The sequence below is a fragment of the Bombina bombina genome, chromosome 1, assembly GCF_027579735.1.
Source record: "Bombina bombina isolate aBomBom1 chromosome 1, aBomBom1.pri, whole genome shotgun sequence".
NCBI lineage: Eukaryota > Metazoa > Chordata > Amphibia > Anura > Bombinatoridae > Bombina > Bombina bombina.
The window spans coordinates 1,143,509,362-1,143,523,634 of NC_069499.1; the positions used below are offsets into that span (position 1 = coordinate 1,143,509,362).

At 40.7% G+C, this 14,273-nt stretch overlaps 1 protein-coding gene across 4 annotated transcripts in view; it reads left to right on the forward strand.

Moving 5' to 3' along the window:
- ATP6V0A1 (ATPase H+ transporting V0 subunit a1) overlaps window positions 1-14,273 on the forward strand; it is a 234,076-nt gene that overhangs the window by 161,320 nt on the left and 58,483 nt on the right. For 2 of the 4 annotated variants that reach the window (XM_053699158.1, XM_053699150.1), the window contains exons 18-19: window positions 4,255-4,362; window positions 5,519-5,536. The exons of 1 other annotated variant lie outside the window; for it this stretch is intronic. In XM_053699158.1, the coding sequence (XP_053555133.1) occupies window positions 4,255-4,362; window positions 5,519-5,536 (126 nt within the window). The remainder of the gene's footprint in view (window positions 1-4,254; window positions 4,363-5,518; window positions 5,537-14,273) is intronic. One more of the 4 variants, XM_053699166.1, reaches the window with a different exon arrangement.

The following is a 14,273-nucleotide window of genomic DNA, read 5'->3' on the forward strand; positions in this document are numbered from 1 at the left end:
GGAGAAAACAGAATTTATGCTTCAAACGAAAGAAAAGAGAGAGACTAAATTGCACTACTATCCGGTGTCCTTGAGATGCTCTATAATAATTGAGGCAGGTAATTAACCTTGCTATAATATTAGAGTTAGGTGCTGTGTACTTTTTTGTACTACAAAAGAGAGGTTGATTCAATACAAGGATTGAAGCGTGTACACTTATTAGCACTCACATCTCGTGGTGATGTGGCTTTAAATTTAGAACCTCTAGTGCCAAAAGGGGGGACCGTCCCCCCCCCTTTTGGCACTAGAGGTTCTAAATTTAAAGCCACATCACCACGAGATGTGAGTGCTAATAAGTGTACACGCTTCAATCCTTGTATTGAATCAACCTCTCTTTTGTAGAATTTATGCTTACCTGATAAATTACTTTCTCCAACGGTGTGTCCGGTCCACGGCCCACCCTGGTTTTTTTTAATCAGGTTTGATGAATTTATTTCTTTAACTACAGTCACCACGGCACCTTATAGTTTCTCCTGTTTTTTCTCCTGTCCGTCGGTCGAATGACTGGGGTGGGCGGAGCCTAGGGGGGACTGTGTGGACGGCTTTTGCTGTGCTCTTTGCCATTTCCTGTTGGGGAAGAGATATTCCCACAAGTTATGGATGACGCCGTGGACCGGACACACCGTTGGAGAAAGTAATTTATCAGGTAAGCATAAATTCTGTTTTCATTTAAACTTCTATGTACAGCAGTTCCATTAACAAAGCCCCTGCAGATCTACAGACTTACCATTAAAATATAATAATATACAGGGCTGAAAATTTCTGCTAGTCCACTACTCCCAGAGGAGTAAGAAATTCAGTGTTCTTCACAGAAATGTTGCCAGCCGGGATGTATTATAAAGTAGCCGGGTGGGGCCAGTGTAATACTTTCTAATAGCACACATTAATTGCAGGATTGAACATACATTTATTTAATGATAATTTGTGCAATAAACATTTGAAATGTTAGTTAATTTTTATTTAAATATTGGCTAAAAATGTAACGGCTCCACCATGGAAGCTGGGTGGTGCACCCATTAAAAAGGTCCTGGGGAGAACACTGAAATTGTACTGGGCGAGTAACAATTTAGGCCTTTTTCCAATATTTAACAATATGTGGACTAGTATGTTTTTCTCTCTGAACTAGCAACTTTTTCCTCTGTCTACTACACCATAGTGATAGTTTGGTTGATAAGTACTACCTGTTAATGCTCATTGACTGATAGCCACTACCTGCTAATGCTCATTGGTTGATAGTTACTTCCTGCTAATGCTCATTGGCTGATAAACATTACCTATTAATGCTCATTGGTTGATAGCTACTTCCTGCTAATGTGCCTTGAACGTTAGTAATGTTCCTCCATCTCAAGACCCTAAATAGTTTAGCTACCTTTGAATGTATTTAAAAAAAACTGTGCTGTTAATGGTGCATGGTGGCTATAAAAACAATAATCAAAAAGAAAAATGTAACTTTAGTATAGTCTCTAATATGTGAACATTATTCCTGGTGTAGTGCTTCACAGCATGACCACATGCAACAAATGAGTAACAATTAGTGAATTAAAGTGATGGTAAACTTCCTATATATAAGATTCAATAATTACATGCTAATTGTTTTTAGGATGATATTCGCAATGTTTTTGTTTTTTTATATATTTTATTATCTTTTTGAAACATAATTTTTTCTACTTGTCAATCACGGTCCTTCACACCGCCCTTATCGGTTTTCCTGGATTTAACATAGTGATGTTTATAGAGGTATCTAACGTCACAAATAGGATTGTATTCTTATGACTGACAGTTCTGTTTTACCTTGCACTAGATGCGCCCTCCCGTGTTTGACAGCAACGCAATACAAGTTATTCACTGTTTACTTATTCTAAGCTTGTGACCGCAACGCTACAGTGAGCTCTCAACCCCTCTGATTATAATGAGCATTTGTTATTGAAAGTATATTTATAAAATTGTTATTGTAAGTATATTTTTAAAATAAAGAAGGAAAACGAAATAGATCTTCATTCAGAATGAGCGTCACACCTAAAAGGACAAAATTATAATCTTTTTATATATGAAAACATATATTTTTTGTACACCGTGATCGCTGCGTATTAAAGGGACAGTATACACTCATTTTCAAATAACTGCATGTAATAGACACTACTATAAAGAACAAGATGCCCAGATACTGATATAAAAATCCAGTATAAAACGGTTTAAAGACTTACTTAGAAACTCTGTTTAGCTATGTTGAAAAGTTAGCTGGAAAGTCCATTGCAAGTGGGAAATAAGACACTCCCTCCCTCCCCCTTCTTTTGCATATGAAAAGACCCTTTACACAAACAGGAGCAAGCTGGAGTAGGTAGCTGACAGTATTCACATAAAACTTTGGGGCTTGGTTAGGAGTCTGCAAATCAGAGCAATGTTATTTTAAAATAATCAAAACTATACATTTTTTTGAAAATCAAACTTTATGGGTCATCTACAAAACATATATGCAAAGAAAAAATGAGTGTATAATGTCCCTTTAAGCAGAAGCTTCTGGCACAAATCCAAGTAAACACTGAATTGTAACAAAATCTACAATTCAGTGTTTACTCTTTTGTCATCGTGGACCTCCCTCTGGTCTCAGTGCGCATGTGTGTGCTTTTCATTCACGCTCATAGTGACGCGTCTAATCTGGGATTGATGACGAGAGCGGGAGTGTAACGCATGTGTGTTACAGCCGATAGGCTATACCATTAAAAACAGCCTGTCAACTGACATGCAATGCTATTGGTCCAAAGCGATGTGGTCATGAGAAAACCCCCACTAGGGAACGAGGCCGGAGGAAGGATGCAACGGAATATACGTAATAGAGAGTGGAATATATACACTTTAAAGGTATAAAAGAAAGAAGAAAAAAAAGTCACTGTATTTTGAATCATTGCCTTTCAGATGGCACTTAGTAAAAACACTTTGTTTACCATCACTTTAATATATAGTCAAAAATATAGATACAATATTAAAACACAATTTCTTGTGGTATAATCCATTTGGGAAAACATTTTACAGATTTTAAGTTATTAAAAGGCGCTTTATAACTTTAGCTGATCTATAGCAATTAAAAGTTAAGCTCAGTTCCCACGTAGATATGGTCAAGAAAAAGTACATTAATTAATGCAAAGCCAGTTCCAAAACAAGCACTTCCGAAGCTAGGGAGAAAAAAACCTTGTCTGTGAACACACAACAACTTCTTTCCAAGGGATAATCTTACCCTAAAATATATATAATGTGCACATTTACATTTTATATGTATCTGTACATTGTATGGCTTTAGAAATATATGCACATAAGGTAAAAGAGGTTAGATTAACTGTAAAGGTGAATCCTGCCCCAATTTTGCCCCAAGATCCAGAACTTTTCTGGTTATGTCCCTGTCATGGGTGTATATCATGTTACTTAAAACTAAGTTTACAGACCTATACAAAGCGCCACAAAAGTACCAAAATAAATGGAACTATCTGCAAACACAATATCAAAGTACGTTTTCATTGTTATATTCAGCCATTTTTGAGTTGATCAAGTCTTGTATATCACAGTGCAATCCTAATTTTGGATTTAAAGTACCTCTAAATATAAGCACACATAATTGTATTGATTATGTGTAGATATGGTTTTGTATGTATATTTGCCGTGCATATATGCTGAAAGCTGGTTTAACCTTTGAATTCTTACACATCCCTTTCTATATTGCTTATGTATGGAAACAGTCTTTATCACTATACATTGCATCATGTTCTCTTTCAGCAGGGAGGGTGGGACAGCTTTTCCTGGTATATTTTTTTATAAATTAATAGGGTTAACTGCATGCTTTTTATGTGGTGAGAGAATAAGGCACCCTTATTTGTGAGGGTGCAGTCAGGCCCCCTCTTACCACATAATAGACAGGTAACAGTAACTCTATTAAATTATAAATCAGGGTATGTTTGAAAAAGCAATAACTGTATTTAAGGGAATATATTTCAGGGAATAAAAATTGATTTTCCCATTTGTTGTATTGGGCTTTATTATGGTTAGCTGATAAGTTACTGGACCAATCAGATGGTGTTCACACAGCTCATAGTTGTCTGATTGGGTGGGTGGTTTTATGATGTTGCCATACAGACATGTTAGCTGCTCTGGGGTTATAGAGCTTACTGATTGGCTGAGGGTCCCAGCCCTGATTTATAAACCCCCTCCCCCCACCCACTTACCCAGGGTACGCATAACTTCGGAGGCATTCGCGTTGGTAATGGACCCACAGAAGAAGATGCAGAAATTATTCAGCACGACCAGCTGTCCATGCACTCAGAAGAAGGAGAAGAGGTAATGCCCCCTATATACCACCCTTTAGCAATTTGTTGCCAGAGTGTTTTATGATTAAATGCATTATTGATCCATCTGGCAGCAAAGGGTTTTACAAATTTCTGGGATCCCAGACTTATATTTTTGTGTTTTGCTTTCAAGTGAAAGTCCTTCATATTACTAGGAAATTTTTCAATTTTAAAAACTGAGCAAATTTTTATGTTTTGTTTTGCTCTTGTAGATGAGTAATATATAACAGCGAATAAAAGAATATTAATCAGTATTATAAATGCCTGCGATTCCTTCCTTAGAGTACTACTGTCAAAAGATAGGCTCATGTACATGTGATGTATCTTGATGGCTGAGAATAAAGTTTGGTAAAAAAAAAGAAATCTTAATTTAAATTTCCTCTTAGTTGAAAAACCATCCCCATTTCTCTGTGGATTTGTTATTGCAGATCAGGGTGCATTCTGCCCAGGCTGGAGCGGTCAGGAAGCGTTGAATTTTTAGAGACATAATTGAGTTAAGCAGCGCTTTTCAATTCCAGTCCTCAAGAGCCACTCACAGAACAGACTTTCTGGTTGTCTGATATACAGCACAAGTGTAATTGCCTTCTACTTAGTAACTGTGGTTAACTTATTCTCATTCCAAAATGCTTCTGAAAATCCATCATTTATGTGGCTCTTTAGGGCGGAGTTTAAGTAGCCCAGATAAAATATGCTGGTGTTGTATAGGCCCAGTACATTGTTTTAAAGTTGCTGTAGTGCCCCCCACACCAGCTCGAACTAGATTATGTTTATGCAGTTCTGCCTTAGAGGCTATGGGTAGATTTATGCACGTGGTGTTTTTATTTGCTTATCCATTTGTGCAATGTTAATTGAGCCATTGATTAGTATCATGTCTAAATTATATTAGTGCAATATTAGATATATATATATACACTGTATGTATGATATATATATATATATAAAACATTACATATACATTTCTGAAATCAAACACTGATTATATATAGTATTTTTGCAAATCTAATCAAGACATTTTTATAAAAATCAGAAAATGATCTATTTGAAATAATATTTTAGAAGGACTGAAGCTTTAAAGCAGATATTACATATTTTTCTAAATGTTTTATTTTATTAACTTTTTTTTTTTAATCTGCATTTGTTATCCCAAGCCTGCCGTGGAAGAAGTGGTAAGAGTACAGTCTACTTTGCATGCACGCAAATCATACAAGCAATCTTCATAATCCATTTTATTTTATCCATTACAGGTTTCAATTTCAGTTAATTTTTTTTCCCAGTGGCTTTGGTGTGCTTGGCAAGGGGCTGCTAATATCACCCATAACATGATCCCATTAATATTCCTGCTGCTTATGGACGCTTGGCTGTGGCTTCTCTGCCAGACATAGAACTTTAAAGTGTTGTTCCCTCTGAATTCACTTTTGTGAGATTTCATTCATATATTAAACTCAAAGTTCATGTAGTAAAGTGTAACGCAGTGACCTATATAAAACCAGGGGGACTGCACTTTTACAAAAGCAATGCAGTATTTACGTACGCGCCTCCTAGGATTGCCACCTCTGCAATGATTTCCTGGACACTTATGAGTTACACATGCTGCAGGGTGTGCAGAGGGGAACAGGAATTGCACCCCTGGACAGCACACGAATAGTGATTCTTGACAGCACTATTCATGTTCCTCCCTGCATACCCTGTAGCATTTGTAACTCATAAGTGACCAGGAAAACATGGCTGAAGTGGCAACCCTAGCGCATACTCTCCTTCACTCTCACATCTACAGACAAATCCTCATGTTCATATATACAAACACTTCCCCAGCTCCAAAGACAAACAACACTCATGTCTCTATCATACACATGCATATTAGTAACTCCATGTGCAGATATCGGGCCGCTTGTGTTTGTGTCTTTATAAAGTGGCATTGGAGAGACTGAGAAACCAAATACACGTGTATATGAATATAGATGTGTGTGTGTGCATACACCTGCTCACAATATTTTTTTTTACTACCGAGCAAGCGAGTGTTAATTTCATACACACACTATATATATTGTATGAAATGAATACACAATCTAGCTTTTTAGTGAAATCAAATATTGAAATATTGTGAACAGCTGTACCTGGTGGTGGTGTAGGGCTGGTTTATAATAGACATACATATTAAAGGGCCACTGAACCAAAAAAAAATCTTTCATGATCCAGATATAGCACGCAATTTTAAGCAACTTTCTAATTTACTCCTATTATCAATTTTCTTCGTTCTCTTGCTATCTTTATTTTAAAAGCAGGAATGTAAATCTTAGCAGCCAGCCCATTTTAGGAGCGCTTGCTTATTGGAGGCTTACATTTACCCAAAAACAAAAAATGAGCCGGCTCCTATGCATCACATTCCTGCTTTTTAAATAAAGATAGCAAGAGAAAGAAGAAAAAATAATAGGAGTAAATTAGAAAGGTTTAGTGTCCCTTTAATGCATACATGCTTGGTGGTGGAATAGAATATTGTGAACAATCTTGGTGGTGGTGACTCATCTATCATTCATTGTCTCTTTGTATGGAATAGTATTTAAATGTTATTTTCTTCTTAAACGGGAAGAGTCCACAGCTGCATTCATTACTTTTGGGAATTCAGAACATGGCCACCTGGAGGAGGCAAAGACACCCCAGCCAAAGGCTTAAATACCTCCCCCACTTCCCTTATCCCCCAGTCATTCTTTGCCTTTCGTCACAGGAGGTTGGCAGAGAAGTGTCAGAAGATTGAAAGATAGTCTCTTATAGGGGGTAGTTCGAAATGGGACTGGAGTTTAAAGTAATCCTGTCAGCCTCTCAGTGAGGGCATGGATGAAAGTTAAGAGTCCGGAGATGCAGGGAGTTAACTCATGTTAACAGTTCCTTGGCAAACAGCGTTGACGAGTTTCGCTGCCTGCCATTCTTCACTCAAGTTCATGTCAGAAGCGCTGCTACTATCTGTCACACTTGAAGGGCTGTGTTCCTGTTCCACGGCATGGATTCCGGTAAGATAATTTCATTTTATTTCCCTATGTGAATGTAACTCCTTTATCTTAAAATGGAATCAAGGGTTAATAACTGCTGTGGGGGGTTATTGAACAGGGGGGACTTTAATCATGTTTGTTAAATGATCTGTCTGCTAATGTGTAGTGATGCTTGGGCTCATGGCTATTCTGAATATATTGGCCTTATCATCAGACTGCTCGATCCTTTTGGACTGGCACACTTTTTTTTTTTTGTGGGCTTACACGGCGAACATCGTGATCGGGTGTGGTCAATTGTAATTCCATTTTCGTACTTTGAGCGAATTGGCGACGGAGAGAGTCTGTTCGTTGGTTGTCTGGTTCACAGGAGGTAGTGAGTGCCCCAGCCATTGGGGGTGTAAAGTGCCGTTAGTTTTAGTCCATATTTGGAATCTCCAAGTTATGGAGGATTCTCATTTTTTATAAACGGACATCTCTGACTCAGAGTATACGTCTTGTGAGGAGTATGAAATGGCCCTGTTATCCATGCACATCAGTTATGTAGAATGCATTGAGCCATCTGCCCCTGAGGATTCCATGTCCCGTGAGGCACGTGCCCCAGAACCTTCTTTTGCTACGCAAGCAGGTGTTCCTATGGCCGTTACTCCTCCGGAAAGCGGCCTGTTTCCTCCAGAGGTTACAGCAGGGTTCCGCATGGCCATATTTATGGCGCTGGTGCATTTATATCTCCCAAGAGAAGTATTTTTAAAATACTGTGTCAGTGTTCTGTAAACCAGGGTCCGTCAAGCGTGACATCGCCTGAGTCGGTTCGACCATCTGGGGAAGCGATGGCCTCTGAGGCTTCAGAGGCCCCTCCCTCAGGGCCGGGGTTGTCCATCGATCCTGCGGGGAACATTTTGCCTTCCGTTATAGACTGGCACGTCTTTGTGTACTATTAAGGCATGTTTTGGCGGTGCTGGAGGATTCCGGTCCTACTGGGCTGAGAGATCCTCGGTCTTCCGTGCCGGATGGCAAACTGGATTAGACGTATGGGGATGAATCCAATCTCCTTGACGTCTCCGTTTTTCTTACTGGCCGGTCGCTAGCTGCTGTTCTTTACGATTCATGTCACCCACGTAGTGCCGGTAGGCTGGTTACCTTGTCGGGTGCTGGGTTGTTCACTTTGGTAAGTGTTCGTTTGTTCTTTTAACCATTACTAGATATCAGAGGGACTACATCGGTCCTCCTCCTCCTGTTCCTCCTGTCAAGGGTGTTTCAGGCTCAGAGCCTACTGAGGCTCCTTGTGGAAGGCCCTTTGGCCTGGGAACCAAAGTTCCTCCATTTCCCATGAGTTTGGATGACCTCTGGGCATCGGGGTTACCAGATGGATGACGATTTTCGTTTTTATTCTTGTTATCTTCCGAATGTCTGTTTTTTTTGTGGCCTAGTCGCGGTACCTCTCGTAGGTTGCTGGGGCTACTTGCTGCCTTTTCTGGGTGGTCGGGTCATCTGTGTCTTCCTTACCATTCCCTTTTTAGTAGGTTGCACGCTCTCTACGCACCGCAGGGGTTGGGGTTACTCCCTGTTGTTTTCCCCCCGGCTTCTCCTGGTTGATTGGTCTGCCAGGAGTTGTGAGGCTCCCACCGTTTTTCCTTTGAGGTGCAGGGTCTTAGTGATATTATCACTTCTCATCCTAAGGGCTTGTAGGATGGAGAGGTAGCTCAGTTGGTAAAATAGCCTGACTTCATCAGCCCTTCATCCTTCAAATGGAGCCTGTTCCGTGTAATCCTGTGACCTTAGCAGGGGGATGTTCCCCTTCGACTCTCTAAGAGATCTAGCCTTTGGGGTTTGCAAGCAGAGGGTCCTGGTTTCAGACTTTCCCCCAGGTGCTGGTTGCATTTTTCTTAGGCCTTAGGTGTCTTTCTAGGCTCTCTGGTCTCAACCTATTTCAAGCGTCCAATGTCCAGGGACATTGGGATGTGGGATGCACCGCCCAGGGTGCTCTTCTCCGTATGAGGTGACTTGCTAGTTCCTCAGGGGGTTTGAACTTCTAGCGGTCTCAGGTTCTGGGGATCTAGTTTTTGACCATGTCTCTTGTCAGAGTGTTAGGAGTCAGGACCTGAATCGGTCCTGGCTGGTTCGGTTTCAAACCTTTAGGTTTGAAGACATACGCTTGTCCCTTCTGGTATCTAGCTTGCGGTCTTCCGGTGGAATCTGTCAGTGGTCGTCAGGGGCAGTTATTGCACCTTGATGTGGGCTCATGGTTGTCTGTTCCACTGAGCTGTTGGTATGACCGAATGGTCTCTTATCACTTGGTTTCACCATTTTCTCATCCCTTCTCCATGCCTATGGCTATGGAAGAGGTTCCTTTGCGTTTGTCCTCCTTCAGGGAGTTTTCTGTATACAGTTTTCCATTGAGGCCCCGAGGTCCTTCTCTTCTTGTTTCCGATGGATTCTGTCCTCCTTGCATGCAAGAGGTCCTGGGGCTGGATTCTGGTATTGGTACGCTGGGGTTTAGTGTCTATCTCCCTGGTTTGGGAGTTGTCCCTCTTAGGAGGGAGCTGTGTAGGGGTTCTGGAACCCAAGCACGTAGTATTTCCGTCATGGCTTGTGGTAGCAAGCATGCTTTAAATTATGGTCAGAGTTGTTCCCCCATGGGGTCATTGCCTTTTAGGCCCCTCCCTTTCTTCTGAGATGTGGTCCGAAGAATTTTATATTCTTTGTTTCGGATGTTGCCAATCCTTATGGACTGGGTCCGTTCCTCGGAGTGGGGGTCGGGGATCTGACTGCTCTGCTGAGTCTTGACCGTGTACTTCCAGTTGATGCAGGTCTAGGTAGCCTAAGGGATCTCTACCCATCCTAGTAAATGAAGGCTTGGAGTTTGAGTCCTGCTTTGGCAGCTTTCTAATATGGTCTCCTGCTTTCGGTGAGGGGTTCACTGTGTTTCATCCATAAACTGATTTCTTATGCTGCTGGTTGGATGTTCTTCTAAGGAGTTACCGTCAATATTTTCGACATTCTCTATGGGTTGATCTCCCACATTGGCTCATGGTCAGCCTTGCTGCCTTGCGGCTGGAGGTCAGAGGTGGCTGTGTGTTTTCACAAGATAGCCTTTTTTTCTGATAGGTTATTTAGTTTGTTTCTATCTTTGTCTACGGGCTCCGACTTTCTTCAGCTTCATATGGGTTTCTTCCTATGTTGTCTACTTTTAGTGGTTGTCTGCTAAACTATGGTACAGTGAGGAGCCGGTGGCTTCCTTGAAGCACCATAAGCAGTATGGTGTTGTCAGGGAGCTGAAGGTAGACCTTGGTTCTTTCCCGTGATCGCCTTTTCATAGGTGTGGAGTTGATCCCTGGTTTTTGTCCTTCTAGGGAGTCCTTCCCTCGGTAGTTGTCTTTAGCAACCTTGGGTTTGCTTACTCGTTTTGAGATTTTTTACTATAGTTGGTGATCCTTTGGATACCTTATGGGTCCTCCGTTTTCCCCTTCCAGGGTAGGGGTAAGTCTCTTCAGGGCCGGGGGTTAATTCTGTGCGATCAGAAAACTTGCGGAACTTATTTCCTCAGGGGTTTTTTGTGCTCAATGTATTCTAGAGATTCTGAGTGGTCACTAGGACGGCCTTGCAGGTGTTTAACTGATGGGCAGTTACTTGGTCTTTCAGGTTTTTTACCCCTTGTGTCTAAGTGTTACAGTTTTTTTTTTTTTATCAGATATTTTTATTGGGGTAGTGGGTAATTTCAGACTGTGGTGCCCTTCGAAGGGGCCGCCTTCTGTACCCGCCCTATGTTTGCATTCAGTGTGCTCTATAGCTTGGATATTGTTTTCCCAAAAGTAATGAATGCAGCTGTGAACTCTTCCCGTTTAAGAAGAAAAACTTAAATTATGCTTACCTGATAATTTTCTTTTCTTCTGACGGGAAGAGTCCACAGCTCCCCGACCATGTTTTTTCTATGGGGCGGCCGTATTTTAGTTTTTATTCTTCTGGCACCTTTTTCCCCTGATATTTCTCCTACTGTTCCTTGTCCCCTTGGCAGAATGAGTGGGGGAGGTATTTAAGCCTTTGGCTGGGGTGTCTTTGCCTCCTCCTGGTGGCCAGGTTCTGAATTCCCAAAAGTAATGAATGCAGCTGTGGACTCTTCCCGTCAGAAGAAAAGAAAATGATCAGGTAAGCATAATTTAAGTTTTTGTGTGTGTGTGTGTGTATATATATATATATATATATATATATATATATATATATATATATATATATATATATATATATATATATAATGTATATGTGTATATGTATAAAAGCACATGTTTAAATACATATGTGTTTTATATATGTATGTGTATGAAAATATATATAAATTCTGAACACATACATTAGATTGTGGTGTTGTGGGACTGATGTGTTAGCAGTATTAGTACTGTAGTATATGTATATTTTGTGCAGGGTGGTGCTGTCTGTCTTGTTTGTCATGAGACAGTCTAGAGTTGCTACTAGACTGGTCAGTCATTCTGCAGCTAAAGCTACTGGCTCCAAGCAGTGCGACTTTTATCATCTACCTTGTAAGTGCCCTCTAGCTCTGCTTAGCTGCAGTTATTCCTACAAACTCCATGATCGGAGTGAATACAGATAATAATTTATTGTTCTGGAATTACTTACGATAGTTTCACAGGTAATATGCAAACATGGCAGCAGAGAAGGCTGATTGCTTACCCATCCACTCCCTGGCCATGACTTTTTCCCTCAATTTCTTTTTTTTAATTTTTTTTTTTAATTTTTTTTATTGAAGGAATAGAAGTTTACAAACATACATTTGCATGGTGCAATAATCATTACATTACAAACATTTATAGCATATTTGAAAGTGTGTAATGCACCAAAAACAAATAATAAAAGAAAAAATAATTATAAATTTAGCGACCTTCTCCTTCATTTTCACCCCTCTACATGTCATATTAGATCGCTTTTGGATCCTTGAAGTGCAAGTAAAATTATATAGGGGTTTATTAAATAGTAATAACAGACAACACACAAAAAGAAAAATAAGAAAAAAGAGGCATCTCTAACAATGTTGAGTATGTTTTATATTTTAAAGATAGAAGATGCTCAGGTCCAAACCAGGAACCCACTCATTGAATATAAACATTATCATGAAAAACAGTTAAACATAAACCATTATATATAAGGAAAAGGCATGTCAACCCCTAATAGATACTAAGTTTTAAGCAGCTAAGTGTTGCAAGGTTTGGGCAGTGGCTCAATGCAGCTTGGGATGTTCAAATCTACTTTCTTACCATCTCCCATAAGAGAGTATACAGCAATGTCAGGCCATCTGGGCAGTTTAGGCTGTCCTGCTCCGTCACCAATGTTTTCTATAATTTATCTATTGGATGGGCGTTGCAATTAACTATGTGCTTGGGAACATTCAGCAGCCTGTCATAAAAAAGGGAAATTTATCACACTAGCCCTTTAAGGGAGATATGTCCTCTATGTACATGAAGACAACGATTTTCATATGTAAGAACCCCTATTGTATCCGTTGGATATAGTATGTCTCCCTCGGGGGCCCCCCACTAAGCCCCCCGGAAAACACACCACTATAATTAAGGGCATTATGAGAAAAAGTAAGGTCTTCCATGTGAGACAATAAGGAGATCAGATCTTCAGGGCTCTGTCAAGAGTGTTAAGACGTTATGAGACAGGGATGTAGGCTTAAGAAATGCATGTTTCCCCACTAAGTACGTGTTTAGGCAGAGACAATTCCTATAGCTTTGCTAGTGCATATTTTGCCCCCTCCTCGGTTCCGGCCGCGAACCGCAGAAAGAAGGCCATTTAAGTGATCTGATAGGAAAGGAACCTCTGTAGTATAACCAAAGCAAAATTAAGTAACAATGTGGACTCAGTGTTTACCCTTATAGTGATGACCTAGCAGATATTTTATATAAAAAAATAAATAAAGCATAACCAGGAACCCAAGTCTCCTTCAGCAATTGACAGTCCTTATATATCAAGATAAAAACTTACACTAAATTTCTGGTTCCAAGCATATCTTGCATGTGTGCAAACATTGTCCCAGTGTCCCATATGTAGCACCCATCACCTCGGGAGCAATGTCTAAGTAGTGGTATTTGAGTTCCTGTGCCTCCTTCTTCAATCAGCTTTTCAGATCGCAGCATACTCGCTAAGTCCAGCCATAGTGATTGCTCCAATAAACTTGATTTACAAGGGCCAGATGGATTGTGACTATTTTTAATGCGTGTAGTTGCTAGAGTGATCTCCCCCGGCTCCTGCCCTGGTGTGGAGCGGAATACAAGATCCCCTTGGGATGGCAAGTCCTGGGTTATATCGGCTGTGAACGCCTCTGCGTCAACGGTACTGAGGTTCAGGTCGGGTTCAAACAGAGCGTATTGGTCTTCATATCTGCAGCTCCCTCAAAGCGTTGGCCGCCCGATTTCTTAAATCCTGTTGTGCGGCCAGCCGGTTCTTGAGACAATGTTGAGAACAAGCATGGCGGCTCTCCTGCAGGGTTACCAACCTCTGGGGTTTCCGATGCTGTGTCTACCACCTTAGCTGTAGCAACCTGGTATAGTTCTTGCCGCTTTTGATAAATATGGACAAGAAAGTCCCATGGGGCTCTGTCAATCAGGCTCTGAAAACAGCGTTCCAGCTTTTCCATGCAGCTATCGCAGTTGGCCTGTACGTCTGTTTCCTGTGCGGTATCCATTTTGCGGGGTTGCGTAGCAAAGAGATTGAGTAGTATCCTCTTTTATTCAATCTTTGAAATGATGATATGATTCGGGAACTGAACAAATATTTCAAACTGAAGTAGATAGTACCCGGTTTGGACAAAAACCCTCGAGTATTCGAGGGGGGTGGCGTTGCCTATATATGAGCCGCCGCTGTAGGCCTTCTGCGTCCGATGTCTGCCTCAAACTTCACAAATACAATG